General features: G+C 40.0%; 2 protein-coding genes across 2 annotated transcripts; one reads left to right on the forward strand and one right to left on the reverse strand.

The window, feature by feature from the left end:
* Positions 1-208: 208 nt before the first annotated feature.
* Positions 209-10,022, reverse strand: LOC128862742 (transport and Golgi organization protein 1). Its single transcript, XM_054101446.1, has 11 exons — positions 9,688-10,022; positions 7,187-9,625; positions 6,622-7,106; positions 6,418-6,550; positions 6,037-6,356; positions 5,793-5,936; positions 5,571-5,731; positions 5,411-5,512; positions 5,128-5,342; positions 4,349-5,062; positions 209-1,096 (listed from the first exon to the last, which is right to left on the reverse strand). Exons 1-11 carry the CDS (start codon positions 9,821-9,823, stop codon positions 1,011-1,013), a joined length of 4,935 nt encoding a protein of 1,644 aa, XP_053957421.1. The 5' UTR covers positions 9,824-10,022; the 3' UTR covers positions 209-1,010.
* A 1,880-nt stretch (positions 10,023-11,902) lies between these two features.
* On the forward strand, positions 11,903-14,790 carry LOC128863919 (sterol carrier protein 2). The gene is made up of 5 exons (XM_054103340.1): positions 11,903-12,125; positions 12,685-13,008; positions 13,062-13,252; positions 13,383-14,266; positions 14,343-14,790. Exons 1-5 carry the CDS (start codon positions 12,081-12,083, stop codon positions 14,531-14,533), a joined length of 1,635 nt encoding a protein of 544 aa, XP_053959315.1. The 5' UTR covers positions 11,903-12,080; the 3' UTR covers positions 14,534-14,790.
* The last annotated feature ends 1,958 nt before the right edge of the window (positions 14,791-16,748 follow it).

The following is a 16,748-nucleotide window of genomic DNA, read 5'->3' on the forward strand; positions in this document are numbered from 1 at the left end:
GGAGGCTTGCCATTGTCTGCCGAGCGGCGACCAGTACTGGAAAAAAACTTTTTCTAACAGTTGACGTTCTATCATTTGGGTCTCGAACCCGCGCAGTTCCGAATGGTAGTCACGCACCAACCCATTCGGCTCCAGCGGCCGAAATCTTCCGATAGGGTGATTAATTTTGTGCCACCTTTTATATTATATAATTAAATCACAAAATAAATCCATTTTACGCATTTAGGTATTTATTTTCGTTTTTTTATATTTGATATTTATTTCCTCCTATTGCAATGATATTTATACATGACTTCTTTTAAAATAAAACTCTCATAACTATATGTTACAACATAGACCTAATTACGTACAATGAAAAAGCATTTATTGATTCATAATCTAGCACCTGCGGAAGTCCAATGGTGAGCAAGCTGGAATCACTTTCTTATACAATACATACTAACGCAATTGCTTGCTGACGTCATACACAGTTGCACATTGCACACCACTGAGTACTAATTGCAGTTTTTGTAAACATTTGCACAAAAAGTGGATTGTTTTTTATTAACAAAAACAAGAATGGGAAAAATTAGGTTTGTAAAAATTTTAGAAAATTTTGATCTTTCATTCGGTAGTGATTTCACATAAAAAGAAAAAATAACTGCAAAAGTGAAATGCTGTAAATTTATAACGTTTGGCAGAATGTGGAAACTCGATATCAAAACTTCGCATATCTATTCGTTTGTAGACGGTATGTACGAATGTGGATAGGTGTCGTGGCGAAATGTTTGAGTATTGCAGATTATGACAACGATATTGCTATTATTGTTGGTGTTAATTGCTGATATTCTAATGCTTCTCCCCTATCGATTTTAGTTTTGGTTATATAACTATTCATTTAACTATACGTTAATATTATTTAGTATGTCTAGCCAATTAAACATTTGAACTCCGTTCACAAGTTGATGCATACAGATGTATATTTGTATGTAATAACAGTGCACCCACGCAATTAAACGCCCCCGAATCGCTTAAACCGCAGACTTTCCACTCTTCTTGCCGCCATGTCGTTGTGGTGGTGCATTGTAGGACTTTTCTGAGCCGGAACTGATGTGGCCTGTAGGGAAAGTGAATGAAGAATAAAAATAGAAAAATTAGTTACTTAGGCTATATGGCCATATTTAAATATATACTAAAATCTGATTCATACTTTCGTGCTTATAAATTAGTTTTGCTTAGAATTTAATGTGCCACACCTCTCACGAAATATTCTATTCTTGAGATGTTGATTGAAGAAAATTTGTCTTGTTCGCAAATTGCAATTACATGAAAGTAATAATAATTCTTACTGACTTTTGTAATGACACATATCTACATTTTGCATGCGTGTCATGTCCAAATGGCTTATGACTTAACGTCACCTCATATGATTTTTGTGGGGAAAAAGAAATCCATTATTTTTGCGTAAAACTTTAGCGCAAATGGTTTAAAACTGTTTTCTGGTCGATCTTTAGTTCCCGGGCGAATCTACGACTACTAACATCCCGGTTGGGGTCTCTCCCCATCTATCGTATACTGGCTTTACACGGCAATTGTCAGACCAATCCTAACATACGGCATATTAGTATGGTGGCCAGCTTTAGATAAATTGTACGTCAAAAGAACCATGGCACACGTACAAAGAATGGCCAGTCTTTGCATCTGCGGGGCCCTCAGAACCACACCCACAGATGCACTAAATATTATTCTTAACATTTTACCAATAGAGCAGTACGGTAAGCAAACAGCTGCCAAAGCAACTCTCAGACTAAGAGAAATCGGCCTACTCAGAACGTACCAAAGAGGGCATTCCTCAATTTTAGAACAATTCCCCTGCATTCCCAGCACAACGGATTTCTGTAGGACCAAGGACATCAATTTCGATAAATCCTTTGTCACAGTATTTCCTTCCAAAGAGGAATGGGATAACGGGCTCATTGTCAAGGTAAATGACTTAAACATCTACACAGATGGCTCAAAACTAGACAACCAAGTAGGCGGAGGGGTCTACTCCGACAAACTCGGAGTATGCCAATCATTTCGCTTGCCTGATCATTGCAGTGTATTTCAGGCGGAAGTCACTGCCATAAAAGAGGGACTTAAAGAGATAAAAACGAGAGTATTATCCGCAAATGAAGTCTTCATTTACTCGGACAGTCAAGCAGCAATAAAAGCGCTGGAATCAAAAACACACTCGTCAAAAACAGTTCTAGAATGTTTTAAACTACTAGATGACGTATCTAAGTGCTACAAGGTGCACCTTATCTGGGTACCAGGCCACAGAAACATTGCAGGAAATTGTAAGGCGGATGAACTTGCAAGAACCGGTACAACGCTCGGTCTCGAACCGGATAAGGCGCTGATACCCATGCCCATAGCCACTTGTAAATTACTTATAGACAGGGAAACCATCAAAAAGATAAATACAATCTGGCAAAACCTCACAACATGCGAACTAAGCAGACAGACATGGCCGAACTGGAACAGCGGTCGATCGAAGATCTTGCTACGATTCAACAGAGAATCTATAAGAAAAATGATAGGTGTTTTAACTGGTCATTGCTTAATAGGCAGCCACGCTAGAAGGTTAGGACTCCCTTACTTCGATTTCTGTAGAAGCTGTCTTAATACAGAAGAAGAGGAAACAGTCAGACACCTTTTATGTGAGTGTGAAAGCCTAGCTATGAGAAGGCTACGCACTCTCGAGACAGCATTTCTAACCGGTGTAGCGGACATAGCCCATCTAAAACTAACGAAGCTCTGCTCGTTTATTAAAGCAACCGGATGGTTTGAAAAGGAACACGTAGAGTAAGGATAAGCTCCAGTGGTATCACAATGGACCTGCTGAAGGTCTAAGTGTGTCTTGCGACAACCACCCTACCTACCTACCTACCTAACATCCCGGTCAACTTCGATTAATTCTGTGATTTTATCGACATTATCGACATTTTCTTTAACATCAAAAATGCCTGAACGGAATCGAAGAAACCAAAATTGCATGTAATTAGCTGTTCCAGTCGTTCCCACGACAGTCGGTTCTACGTAACCGGAACGGCCCGGATTTATATTCGGCCAAGGACTGTCACTTCAGCAGCATTCCTCGTATATGCACTGGGAATGTTTATGCTGCTACAACAACAACAACAGCAGCAGCAGCAACGATGACGACAACAACAACAACAGCGCCACCTTGTAGTGTTAAAAATTATGCAATTCAACCCAACATCATGTGACGAAACAGTATGTGCTCAAAGCATGTCATCATGTGATTAAATATCATGTGACTAAACATCACGTGATTGAATATCATGTGATCAAACATCCCAGTAAGAATCAATTTATATATAGATCAAGTAAATGTTTCAAAATTTAGTGAAGAAGAAACAGTGTCTTTAAAATTGTAAGATTACCATGAAGTCATCACTTTCTCACCACAACAATATTTATATCAAATGAAGTAAATTAGCTTCATATGATGTTAAGCACATCATACATTACGAAACGATTTGACACACAAACAAAATTCATAACGTGTATATGTTTGACGGCCGTCGTAGCCGAATAGGTTGGTACGTGACTACCAGAGAGAACGTTGGTTCGAATCTCGGTGAAACACCAAAATTAAGAAAAACATTTTTCTAATAGCGGTCGCCCCTCGGCAGGCAATGGCAAACCTCCGAGTGTATTTCTGCCATGAAAAAGCTCCTCATAAAAATATCTGCCGTTCGTAGTCGGCTTGAAACTGTAGGTCCCTCCATTTGTGGAACAACCTCAAGATGCACACCACAAATAAGAGGAGGAGCTCGGCTAAACACCTAAAACGGGTATAAGCGCCAATTATATATATATACTATATGTTTGGTGTATGTGCAGTGCCACATTTTTTTATACGAGCCTCATATAAGGTGGCGCAAAATTAATCACGCTATCGGAAGATTTTTAATTTTTGCAAATGGCATCGTAAGTCAATCATATTTAAGACTTATGAACTAGAGAAGCTGGAGTATATAATTGGACAAGCAATGGAGCGCGTAAAGGTAAAACAAAAAGATTTCCATCACTCAAAATATTTTTCCCCCTTTTTTATTTAATGAAAAAGTTATTGCAAAACTAAATTGCATGATTAATTTTGCGCCACCTTGCATAAATATTTTTTCGAATATCTGCCTTATTTCATCCATACACCCATAAAGTGATTAATTTTGCGCCACCTTGTTAAAATTTTAATTCTAATTCCTGTTCTGTCCCATCCTTACACCCACACACAACAAACACCCCGTGACTTTATAACGGATTACATCGTCATTTCTCTACAACCCCACATTCTTACCTTTATTGAATGTTGACGCTGAATGCTTTTTGCCGGCATTGCTATTGGAGGACGCATTCAACGGTGACGAGGCACTTGGCTGTGGTAAATAGTCTCGATAGGTCGTGCGTGCACCCTGTGTACCACGAATTTTAAGTTTTCTCGGTGATTGTTCGAAATCGGTTTCGGTATCGTATGTCGAAATGAGATCGCGTTCAGATGTATAATTGTAACGACTATCTGTAGGTGATTGTGAGCGATAGGCGCGCGGTGGTGGTGAATATGAATCATCACGATGCCAACTACCATTGATATCGCTACCACGACGTCGCCGACGTTGTCGCATACGCTCATCCTCCTCTTCATCTTCCAAATCCTCATCCTCATCGTCGTCATCCACATAGTCCTCCTCGTCTTCATCATCATCATAATCATCATAAGCAGAACGGTTTGGCGAATAACGACCACCACGTCGTGGTGGTAAATGTCCACTACCACCACTGCCGCCGCTGCCAGCGCCTGGCGGTGGCGACATCAAACGTCCCAATGGCGGTGGACGCATTTCACCAGGTGGCACAAATGGTGGTGGCATACCCATAAATGGAGGTGGTGGTCCCATGAATGGTGGTGGCAGGAATGGCGGCGGCGGTAGCCGACCTAACAACGGTGAACCGGGCGATTCCATGTGAATGGGAGAGGGCGCATTATTCAATTCGGTGCCGGGCAATTTTTCAACTGAAACAGAAGAGAATTTTAAAGGTTTACCACAAAATGTGATAATGAAACATGTCAGAGCTTACAGTTTGGTTCGCCTATTGCGACGCCACCAACACCCGCCAACGATGTGAGCTTACGACGCAGTGCTGTGGCTTCGGCGCGAGCTTCCTCATAACGACGCTCTGATTGTCGGGCCGCCAACCATGTTTCATGTGCTCGATTTTCCAATGTACCAGTTTGCGCCTTGTGTGCAGCCAGTTGGGCTTCAATCTCAGCACGAAGGGCATCATTTTGTGATCTGGGGTTTAATAGGCACGTTAATGAATATTCAATTAAAAAATAAAGTTTTTAACAACATTTACGTACTTCAGTGCTTGAATTTCTTCTTGCATTGTAGTGAGACGATCCACAGTGCTGGTGGTTTCTCCTTGCTGTTTCAACCACATGGCTTCCTTCAGACTTAATTCTCTGTAATAGCAAAAAGAAAATGAAAATATGTTGCATAGGAAAGTAAATGTTTACCCACTTTTGCAGCTGAGTTTCTTTCTCTTTGAAGTAGTTGGACAGCACTTCCAAGCGTGTTTGCGCTTCGAGCTTATCCTTCTCGGATTGATGGAAATCGTGCTTCAATTTCTCGTTTTCTCCGCTGGCTATCTGCAATTGTTCATCGGCTAATTTTTTGCTATCCTGTTTAAAAAGATATAAGAATCTAAATTTTGTATTAATTAATTTTTGTTTTAACCAGTACCGTTTCTGTATCCAATCGCTCCTTTAGTGTAGCGTATCTTTTTTGGATATCTAACAATTCGGCGCGCAAATTAGCCGCATCAATAACCTTATTGATATTCACATTGGGATCTCTGCGCACAGTGCGCAGGCACTCCTCCAAAGCCTTGGAAAGCAAAACCAAAAAAATTTTATTAATATTTTTTCAAACGTCTTGCGAACATCTATGGAGAACTATTGCTACAATCGATTTTTGTTCACTTTACCTCCACTTTCGCCAAGCTGGTCTGATATCTTGTATGTTCCGCCTCAAACTTAGTGCTCAAGTCCACCAATTCGCTTTGCAACCGTTTTATCTCGAAGTTTTTGCCTTCTAGTGCCTTGGTTATGTCCAATTCAAACTCTCGCTTCACCTCCTCTACGCGCGTTTGTAAATTACCCTTTTCCGCCTCGAGCTCGTCGTTATCTTGTTGCAGCGATGCAATCTCACCACTAAGTCGCGCATTCTGCTCGGCAATCATAAGCTGCAGTTCGCTATTCTCTCGACTTTTCTCGGCCAAATTAGCGTTTATATCCAGAATGGTTTCTAAACAATAGCGCGAATATAAGTAAAGCAAATACTGGTTTAAATAAATAAAATGCATTACTTTGTTGCTCATTTAGCTGCTTTTGCAATTCTTCGACGCTGCTTATAATGGACTCATCACCAGTCTGATTACTCAACAACTCCGAAACAATTTTATTTAGCTCCAGACCAGCCTCGGCAGCATTTTCCAGTTCCTGTATGAAAAAAATTGTTTTTAAATTTTCATACTTAAGCACTCAGAATTGATATTACTAAGATAACATACTTTCTCTAGGCTTGCCACGTGCTCTTGCAGCTGACGTTTTTCCAACAGTTCCTCCTCCAACTCCTTCTTCAGCGCTATTACCATATCGTTGGAACCAAAAGAATTATCTTCGATACTTGACAGTTTGTTGCGTGTACCCATCAAATCCTCTTTCAGTATAGCGTTTTCTTTGTGTGTAGCCAACAAACTGCGCTCCAACGCATTCAACTTTGCCAGCAATTCTCCTTCACGGCTGCTGTTACAGAAACAGTAATACACGAACAAAAAGAATAGACACGTAACGGCCACTGTCCCCAAGCAGGCCAACAATTCACTCATTTCAAGCATTTTATTGCCAGCCACGGTCAGTAGCATGTCTATGGACATATTATTCAGATCCAGCTGGCAGCCAGCTATAGAAGACGACGCGCCCGCCGCATTATTCAAATCCCGAATTGCACAGGGTGGGCAGTTGTTTGGTGTAAGTTGTTCACAATATCCGTCATCTTCATTGAAATAGTACATTTTTCAATAAAAAGTTCAATTCATAATGAATAAAAGCTTTAGTGCGATTTTCAAAACTTACCACCATCCTTTGCCTTTTTACCGCTAGTAACGCGTTCGGGGAATAAAATACGTTGCAGTTGTTCATCTTCGACGATCGCATCTTCTTTTTTACCATTCGACAAGAAACTGTTGACAGTGCCCAGTATAGTGGCAAACAGCCCTTGATCTTTCTCCCTTGTTTCCATGTCCACTACATTATCCGCTACAGGCGCCGTTGGTGTAGATTCGGTAATTGATGGGATATGCGTTGCGGCAGGCGTTGTTTCCTCTGGCGATGCAACGTTCACATCGTTGTTATTTTGACTATCTTCAACAAATGGCGCAGGCGTTGGAGCTTCAAATTGGTCAGATTGCACTTCTTCGTTAACTGAACTTTGTATCGTTTCTTGTGAATGGTCAGCAGGTTGTGGTGGATTCAGCACCTGCTCATTAGCTGGCTCGGGTTGATATACAGTGTGAAGTAATTCGTTACTATCCGAGTGTTGAAATGGCGTCGTCTCGTGATTCAGCTCAGTCTCTTTCGTTAATTCATGTGATGCTTCAGAAGCATCATGTTGGTGTGTGTGGTGATGAGGTTGTTGCAAATCTGCATATTGCTGCTGGTATTGTTGATTATGCTCGTGGTGCTGTTGATTCTGATGTTGGTGTTGGACTTCATTTTGTGTTGGGGTTTGGAATAATGGTAAAGTAGGCACGTATTGTTCACTATTTGATTCATTTAAATCATGTTTTTCTTCGGAAATGGTCTCAGAAACTACCGGCGCTGCTGGATAATGCGTTGTAACGTCAAGAGATGCCTTATTTTCTGATAACTCTTGCGTTTGCTCAACTTCTGATGATGTATTAGGAACTGGTGACCTTTCACCATACTCTGTAGGAACTGTTTGTAAAACTTCTTCACTTTCAGCAGATGAATTCACATTTGAGACACTAATTTCCGGTACTTCAGATGAACCCGAAACTTGCGGTTCAGGTGTCTGTGTATGCGGGAAAAGCATTGTTGGTAAAGTTGTCGTATCATATGTCTCTTCGCGCGGATCAACGTGATGCTGGTAACCAGATTCGGTAACTGACGGCTCCGTTGTGGCTTCAACATTGGCTTCTTGGCCCTTGGTTGACGTTTTATCGTTCGTCGGCTGCGTCAAGGGTTCAACTTCAATTTTACTTGGTTCGGATTCGCCTTTTTCTTGTTCCGCATGTGTTGCATCACTTTTCTGTTCCTCAACTGGCGGTGTGGCACTCGTTGTTTCCATTTCGCTACCACCTTCGGCTATGGATTGTAAATTCGACTTTTCTGCAGTGTCCTGCGCCATATCTGCAGCTAATGGTTGAATGTTGTTCTCACTGTCTGAAGCTGTTTTCGGCGGACTAGGGCTTTCAGTTTCTAATTCTATTTTAAGTATTGATTGTACTTCAACATTTTCGGAACTATTAACTAAAGGCTCTATGGCAGCTGACGAGTTTGAAACTTGAAGTTCTTCTAATTTGGGGGGCTCGTCTTTATCTTGAACTTTGGTATTTTCCACGCTATTATTCTTGGTAATGTTATTCTCTCCCTCTTTATTTTCGTCTTCTTCATCGTCATCGTCATAATCATCTTCTTCGTATTCATCTTCGTCATCATCAGTATTACCATTTTCAGCAGACTTCTTGTCTAAAGCATTGGACTGCAATTCCTTATGCTCTTCCATTTGTGGAATAGCTTGTTGTGATTCGGCTGCCTCTTCCCTTTTATTTGATATTATTGTATCACCTGCAACGTCTCCAGTATCTTTTTTGTCAGCCAAAGATTCTTTAACTATAAAATTTAAATCTTTCTCCGCTTCCATTTCAAGAACAATTTTCTGTGATGCAACTGCATCCATTATATTGTTTGATGTTTTAGTGTCTTTTTCAAGTGCTACTGTTTCTTTATTTTCTTGCAAAGGTTCCTTCAATGTATCAGGATAAATTTCTGGCTTTTCACTTGCTTCGTGCAGCACTGGAATTGCTGTACCATCAATCATTTCAACTTTGGGCTGCACTGGCGTTGCCTGCGCTGGAACGTCTTTACCTGCACTAACAGCTGAATTAGTAACTGGTACTTTGTCGGCATCCAACGGTTGTTCCAATGGTGATGTGGTAGTTAGATCTACCTCTTCTTTCGTCGCAGCTAAATTTTCCGAAGGTTTGAGTGCTGCAGCTTGTGGTGTTGATGCGGTCGATGATACTTTTTTGTCACCAGGTAGTACAACTGGCACAATATGTGTTAAATCACTATCTTTCACGAATATCTTATTTTCTAATATTAAATTTTTTGGTGCGTAACCTTCACGTCCATTCACCTCAATACCCCATACACTCGGATCTTTACCAGCGCTCTTGGATTTTACACGTATATTTGCGTTAGGTTCGAAAGACACCATTCCTGCCGCACCCGCCGGATATCTAATTTTCGCCTTAGCCAGCGATATTGTCTCTACACAAAGAAATGAGAAGTATACAAAAACAATATTAAAAATAAAATAACACCTTTCTTACTATGGCATTCGGGATCTGCACAAAGTCTGAAATCAGAAAGTCCCTCTGCAATCCAAGATGTAGGCAGGAATACGCAGCAAACGCCCAGAAACACGAGCACAGAGTTCATTGTCGTGTATTTCAGTCTGCCAAACATCTTGCATTGTTTGCTCGCGTGTTTTTGCTTTCTAAAAATATTGAATAGCCCTTTAATACACTTTTTCTCGTTTCACTTAACTGATAGCTTGCAAACAAATTTATTACTACTTTCTTCTATAAAATCGACAGAATTTGAAAGAAAAATAGGTGAAAATTCGCTACAATCGTTGTTCGCCACATCATCTGTAATCGTTTTGTCAAATTTGTCTATTCGTTTAGAGGGTTGCCATAACCCAAAAAACAAGAGATGCACTTAACAAGCGATAAGTTCGAAATCAGCTTGTTCATAACACAATATTTTTAAGGATTAAAGATTCAGGAAATCCATTTTTGAACTTAATGTGCACATGAGTAATTTCATTCACACTACACGTTGGGTTAAATGCCCAGCATTACTTGAGGCTTACCTAGACCAATTTCATTCAATTCGGCTTTCAATATTTTAACATTCATAGTTCTAGTACATTGACTACTTAATATACATTTTTTCTTTCAATACAAATCTTTAGTGCAACTTAAACAGCTGAGCAAAACTTTGGCATGCGACTCTTACTTACAGTCAAGGCAAATTTTAGTTGCTTCCTAGACGACTGCGTCTTGATTATAAAATTGCCTTTGCAATTGCATGTAGCCTACGTAATTTTTTAAAAGTGCCCTGCAACCGTACGTATCGATATATCGCCATATACTGATTTCATGTGGATCTCATGAAAAAATTAAAATAATCAATATACCTCCTTGCAATGCTTCAACTTGCTTTCAAGTTAAACACATACTTCTTCTACTTTCACAGTATTCCAACCCGGTCGATTTTAAGGTTATGCTCCATAGTTATGTTTTCCCAAATCCTTGAGATCGTATTCCACTCCGTCTATCCATGGGTTTCTCGGATCCTTACGCCAAGTACCTTCCTGTCATGGCTTTCTTCACGGCACAGGCAGCTGGTATACGGATAACATGACCTAGTCATTTTATTAACAAAGCGCACAGCTGTTCTGAGTGAGATCGTTTAGTTCGGAGTTGTACCGGAGTCTATAGGCACCATCATCCAATCTTCTTCGGCCAAAAATCTTTTTAAAAATTTTTCTTTCCATGCTGGCAATCAGCTCGTAGTCTTCAACTTTAAGATTCCATGTCTCACATCCATACGTAAGGATTGATTAGATAAAGACACAGTTAGCTTTGTAGCTTTAGACAAGCGCCGGGAATTGACCAAGTTGAAGGAGGCATAATATGTTTTGTTGGCGGCATTGATGCGATCCCTGACTGCAAAAGTAGAATCACCGCAGCATGCAAACATAACTCCCAAATACTTAAAATCCTGTAGTGCTTCAAAAGTATAAGTTCCCACAAACAAATTTTGAACCTTTTTAGGCCACCTCGACTTCAGCAAATATTCGTTTTGCTCTAGTTTACAAACAGACTAATGCCGTTCGCAATTTTGTTAATTTTTAAAAAGATTTCTTTTAAATCGTTCGTATTCCTCGAGAGAATAGAGATTTCAACTGCGTAAGCACATATTTGGATTGTTTTAATTAACAAGGTGGTACCCTTTCTTGACTTCCTTCATATTACTCCAGAATGGATTCATTTTACAGAAAAAAGCGTGTGTCCATAAATGTTTTGTCCTCTTATTACTATAATATAATATAAAATATAATGTAGAACTTCCCATGCTATTGCGGCCATAATTTTTTGCAACCTCAGTAATTGTCGCTTACGGATTTCCTCCGATTGTTTATTGCTAGTAACCAACTACGCAATTAAATTCGCTATTCCTTCTCTTTGCCTTTTATTCATATCGTTAATAATAATTAAATAAATAATTCCACTAAAATAATTCCTATGAAGAAAAACCTTTCACAACAGTATTGACCGCTGATTGCCAATTTTGCAGATAATCTGCCATATGCGATTGGGTAGATTAATTTTGTGGATTTATTGGAAATTAATGCATATGAGAACGTACTTTAAGTGCGCCGTGCAATTATCTGTGTATGGATATGTATCGATTATAGGAAAAAAATCGATAAATACAGTTTGAGTACCGGTGGATTAAGTCCATTTCCCAGCTGAAATCTTTTTTATCAGTGCAAGTTTGATTCAGTACATAGTTCATTGTATTTGATCCGTGGAATCTGTGGTGGTCTTATATTTGCCACGAAGTGGTTGTCTGATAAAGTACTGCGAATCAGCTGAGTAGAAATTTTCATCAAATTATTTCCACACAAAATCTAAAAACAGTGTAATTAAAAATGACGAAAACTAGAGTGTACGTAATTGGTGTGGGCATGACCAAGGTATGTTGGATTGTAAATGTAATGGACTGCAGTTTCCAAATTATCATATTTCTTCACTGATGAACTTTGTACTTAAATTCAGTGTAATCGGCGTCGTGAGCAAGTTGGTAGATGTTTAGCAAACTACAACCAACAAAATGCTCCGTCACGATTGGGAAAATTGTTTTCAAACAAAAGAAATGTATCTGAAAAGCACCAAACATTTATGGGTTTAAGAAATGTTATTGTTAGCGGAGAAAGTGATCCGGTGATTTGAGACAAATATACCCATGCGGGCAGTTCTTAGCCTAATAAAAATCCTGGAATGGTTCGGTAAGAGGAGCGGACCTAAATCTTTATTGTGTAATTATGAGACAAGGCATCAAAAATTGAGAAAGCTCGGTCAAACATACTCATAAATTTATATACAAGCAATCATACTCATAAATTTATATACGTATATTTATATATATATATATATATGTATATAACCTGCTCAACAATATGTGCATGTTGTTGTTTGCTCGGCCAACATATTTATTAATCATTTACATATTTTATTCTTTTACGTTTTTCCCAGTTCGAGAAACCCGGTCGCCGCGCAGATGTATGTTACCCAGATATGGCAAAAGAAGCTGTCACTAAAGCTTTGCAGGATGCCAAACTTTCCTACTCAGAGATACAGCAAGCCGCCGTCGGCTACGTATATGGTGATTCAACTTGTGGCCAACGAGCTTTATATGGCATTGGTATGACCGGCATTCCAATATATAATGTTAACAACAATTGCTCGACTGGCTCTAGTGCACTCTATTTGGCAAAGCAGATTATAGAATCAGGCAATGCCGATTGCGTGCTCGCATTGGGCTTTGAAAAGATGGAGCGGGGCTCATTATCAGCTAAGGTTAGCATTATTTTAGATGATCGAAATTCCAGTACTAATTCTATTTCTTACAGTACTTTGATCGTGCCAATCCCATGGAACGTCACATCACCGAAATGGCGGAACTTACCGAAATTGGCAGCGGTCCAATGGCAGCGCAAATCTTTGGTAATGCTGGCAAGGAGCATATGAGGAAGTATGGAACAAAGCCAGAGCACTTTGGCAAGATCGCTTGGAAGAATCACAAACATTCAGTTAATAATCCGTAAGTAACAGACGGCCATCTGCATTCAAAAGATCAAAGTTCAACAATCAATAATATAAATATGCAGCACTTATCTTATCTTTTTGTAAATTTTAACCCTTTCACTTATTCTCAAAATTTTTGCACTTAGCTACTCCCAGTTTCGCGATGAATATACGCTGGATCAAATTATGCGTTCGCCGCAGGTGGTAGAGGGTGTGCTTACGAAGCTGCAATGTTGCCCCACCTCGGACGGATCTGGTGCTGCAATTTTAGCATCCGAGCAATTTGTGCGCCGTCATGGCTTGGAGGCCCAAGCTGTGGAAATAGTTGCCATGGAAATGGCTACCGATCCCGAGTCGACCTTTGCCGACAAAAGCCTGATGAAAATTGCTGGCTACGACATGACGCGTTTAGCTGCGCAACGCATTTTTGCGAAAACTAACTACAAACCGCAGGATGTAAATGTAGTTGAATTGCACGACTGCTTTTCAGCTAATGAACTAATCACCTACGAAGCATTAGGTTTGTGCGAAGAAGGCAAAGCTGGCGAATTCATTGACCGCGGTGATAATACATACGGTGGTAAATACGTTGTGAACCCTAGCGGCGGTTTGATTTCTAAGGGACATCCCTTGGGTGCCACCGGTCTGGCTCAATGTTCCGAACTGTGCTGGCAGTTGCGTGGTTTGGCTGAAAAACGACAAGTGCCTGGTTGCAAGCTGGCATTGCAACACAATTTGGGCTTAGGTGGCGCAGTTGTTCTTGCTTTGTACCGGTTGGGCTTTCCAGCAGCGACAAACCTCAGCCGCAATTTAACTGCAGCTAGTAAGTTTGCCGCTAACGCGGAGGGATTCAAAGTGACGCCACTGCTGAAGCTCTTAGAAATTGCCATGCAAGAAGATCAAGACAACCTAATCGAAAAGGTGCGCGCTGTGTACGGCTTCAAAGTAACAAATGGGCCAAATGGGCAAATTGGTTTTTGGGTCATTAACGCTAAGGAGGGTAAAGGCAAGATTACCTTCAATGGGAGTGGTGAGCGTGCATATAAATATACCATATAACAAAAAGTATGCGCAAATGTGTAAACTCTTTCAATTTTGTTATGCAGATAAATGTGATGTTACATTCACCATCAACGATGATGATGTTACCGAACTGATCACCGGAAAATTACCGCCGCAAAAGGCATTTTTCCAGGGCAAGATTAAAATTCAAGGCAATATGGGCCTGGCAATGAAACTTTTGGAATTGCAGCAATCGGCACAATCGCGCATCGACACGCTACGTGCGAAGCTATAAGACTTCACATATTTTGTGGATATTTCACAAATTTGATTTTTCTTTAATAATATGATGTTGGGGTTTATTATTGGTTATAAGGGTTTAAATCAATTATAAAATCAGTAATTGGATGCAATGTATGATAATTATCTAGTATATTAGTAAGTTTTTTGTGTTTGTATTGAACACTTTCCATTTTTATATGTGCACATACACACAAATTATTTTATATACACACGTTTAAATGCGAAATAAATATTTAACGAAAGCTTAAATAGCGCCTTAACTGTATTTTATCAAAATAGATATATGTGTGGGGTGTTTTCTTAGCTACATGCGAATTATCGATGTCGACAACTATGGTTTGACAGTTGAGAATGACAGACTGTTGCGCCTAACAATCGATTTATTACATATTTAAGTCGCCATTGACGCCATGCGCCCAAAACTGGACTGATCAAAGGAATCATGGACCAACCCATAGCCACGGCGGACATATGAGGAATATCATATTAAAAAAAAAATGAATGCCATGAACTTATTTACCAGAATACCAACAAAATTCATTCCAACAATATTTCTATTTTGTCTTATCATTTTAAGTTCTCAAGCTCTTAAAAAACACCCGATACATATTGCAAATCTATAGAACCCAGATGTTCCAGTCGGTCAAGAGGTTGCGTTCGGCTAAAGATTATGGTACTCGGAGAAAGTCGATGTTGCGCGAGCTAGTAGATACCGACATCACATGAGACGCCTCAAAAACAACAGCCTGGGTACAATGAAGAGTTTTGTCGAGGCCCTATGCTCCCGAGCGGAGTGAATAAGGATACAAAAAATGGATCTTTCAAAAGGATAATGCACCTGTATACACTTCAAGTTTGGTCAAAACTTGGATTGTGTGCCAGAACGTTGAGACTTTAGCATAGCCAACGTATTCTATAGATCTTCACATTATTGAAAATCTATGGGGATGACTTGCTCGTAAAGTTTATGCAAATAGGTAACAATTTAAAGACAAAAATGCTTTAACTCGAATCACGGCCTGGTCTGAAATTTCATTAGGCCGTCTGGAAAATTCATACAAATCCATTCATCGACGTATTTACGAAGTAATTTATAAACAAGATGGCAGCACGAACTATTAAACTTTAACCCCCGTTGGCCACCTTTTTTAAAAACTTCAGTTGGGCATCCGGGTCTGGCCTTTTCTCGTCCTGTTCGAGAATCCTTTTTAAAAAGTTATATCCTTAAATCGATAGAAAATTAAATTTAAAATTTTAAGAAGCTACCTGAAAGCACAAGTCGTTAACTATAATGGAAATATGTTAAATTCACGTTCTCAAAGTCGAAAAAGTCTTGCCAGACCGGTTTGCCCAACAGAGCGTTCAATAATAAATGTAAAAAAAAAGCCTATATTTGTTATTATTTTTTCCTCTTATTCAAGTGAACCAATAAATCAAGCAAAATATTACAACTTCTGAGGTTTTTCTGCTGCAAAATACTGTTAGATGGAGTAATATTTTCATGAATATGTTTTTCGAGCTCAAAGAGATCAAACGGAGAATCACTCTTGCTAATAGGTGTTACTATGGGCTAAGTAAGCAATTGAGTAGTCGAGCCCTCTCTCGCATGACCAAACTGACACTTTACAAGACGCTCATCATACCCGTGTTGCTTTATGGCGCAGAGGCATGGGTAGTGTCACAAAGCGATGCAGCCGCTCTTGGGGTGTTCGAGAGAAAAGTTCTTCGTAAGATCTTCGGTCCTGTGCGCGTTGGCGAAGACTACCGTTCAAGAATGAACTACGAGCTGTATGAGCTCTACGCCGACATTGACGTAGTTCAACGCATCGCCATCCAACGCCAGCGTTGGCTAGGGCATGTCGTGCGTATGGATGAAGAAGCTCCAGCAAAGAAGGTGTTTGAGGGCGAAGTCCAAGGGAGCCGACGCAGAGGAAGACCATTGCTCCGGTGGAAAGACCAGGTGGAGGAAACCCTATGCTCGCTTGGTGTACAGAATTGGAGAAGGCGCGCGCGGAGCAGAGGCGCCTGGAGAGCTAGTGAGGTCGGCCGTAACTCGGTAACGGGTTGTTATGGCCACCTAAGTAAGTAAGTAAGTATGTTTTTCGAGCAAAGTACAGTGTTCACTTGAATTACTTAGTCCCGCCATAAGTTCTGTTACAAGTTAAGTCCATTATAGATATGAAATTATAATACTTTTTTTAATGAAG

Source organism: Anastrepha ludens, chromosome 5 (assembly GCF_028408465.1).
Source record: "Anastrepha ludens isolate Willacy chromosome 5, idAnaLude1.1, whole genome shotgun sequence".
Lineage (NCBI taxonomy): Eukaryota > Metazoa > Arthropoda > Insecta > Diptera > Tephritidae > Anastrepha > Anastrepha ludens.